Genomic DNA, 1,291 nt, shown 5'->3' with positions numbered 1-1,291 from the left:
TTTCATCCTTTCAGGGTCGATAAATTAAGTACCTGTTACGCACTGGGGGTCGATGTAATCGACTTAATCCCTCTGTCTGTCCTTGTTTATCCCCCCTGTGTGTAGCCCCTTGTGGGCAATAAAAAAATAAGAAACGTAAGCATGCTGGGCGAAATGCTTAGCGGTAGGTATTTTGTCTGTCTTTACGTTCTGAGTTCAAATTCCACCGAGGTTGACTTTGCCTTTTCATCCTTTCGGGGTCGATAAATTAAGTACCAATTATGCACTGGTACATCTGATGCTTTTTAGTCCAACTTTTCTCTCAGGGCGCTTACACTCTGTTGTGTATGCACACTGACATTACACATCCAGCAGAGCATACTGGCTTCATTCCTTGCAAGCTTACGCATGTACTCAGCAGTCACGGCCCATGTTTCACTGCCATGTAGCATGGCTGTTTGCACACATACGTCATACAGTCTACCTTTTACTCTGAGCGAGAGGGCCTTTGTCACCAGCAGAGGTAGGAGCTCTCTGAACTTTGCCCAGGCTATTCTTATTCTAGCAGCTACATGTTCAGCACACCCTCCCCCGCTACAAACTTGGTCATCTAGGTAACAGAAGCTATCAACTACTTCTCGTTTTTCCCCCTTGCATGTGACAGAAGCTGTTCTCTGCACATTTTCAGTGTTTATTGCCCCTGAGCATTTGCCACATGCAAAAACCATCTTCCCAGTTAACCTTCCTTTGATATTGCTGCACCGCTTATGTGTCCATAGCTTACGCTGGGTACATTTTATGGACTTTCTACCTCTGCCTTTTCTACAGATCGAGCAGGGCCATCTACCTGAAGGGGTTTGTGGTTTGTTTGCCTTCCTACTTATTAAAGTGAGAAACTTACCTCTATAAATAGGACACACGTAGCTCGAGTACTGCTGGGTAGAAATTCAGCATACAGGGTGATTCTGGAGGATGGCATGAGGGTAAGAGAAAGAGAGAAGGAAAGAAAAAGAGAATTAAGTTTGCCACCATTGCAAGCATCATCATCATCATCAACAGCATCAACATCATCAATATTCAGTCATCACTACCATAACCATCACAACTGCCACCATCATTATTATTGTCATTACAACTATCACCACCACCACCACCACCACCACCACCACCACCAACAACAACAACAACAACAACAACAACAACAACATTACCACAGCCATCACCATCATTGTAATCGTCCTCACTGCCATCAAATCCAACCCTGAGTTGTACATGTGCAAGGATGTAGGGTCCAGCTGACCCCCCCCCCCCC

The 1,291-nt window shown here is 45.2% G+C and overlaps 1 protein-coding gene across 1 annotated transcript in view; it reads right to left on the bottom strand.

The window, feature by feature from the left end:
* LOC106881691 (synaptic vesicle 2-related protein) overlaps window positions 1–1,291 on the bottom strand; it is a 43,076-nt gene that overhangs the window by 15,411 nt on the left and 26,374 nt on the right. Inside the window, exon 6 of the mRNA XM_052978075.1 lies at window positions 881–944. Coding sequence (XP_052834035.1) covers window positions 881–944 — 64 coding nt within the window. The remainder of the gene's footprint in view (window positions 1–880; window positions 945–1,291) is intronic.

The sequence above is a fragment of the Octopus bimaculoides genome, chromosome 30 (assembly GCF_001194135.2).
Source record: "Octopus bimaculoides isolate UCB-OBI-ISO-001 chromosome 30, ASM119413v2, whole genome shotgun sequence".
Taxonomy (NCBI): Eukaryota; Metazoa; Mollusca; class Cephalopoda; order Octopoda; family Octopodidae; genus Octopus; species Octopus bimaculoides.
This window is presented reverse-complemented; position numbering and strand designations above follow the sequence as displayed.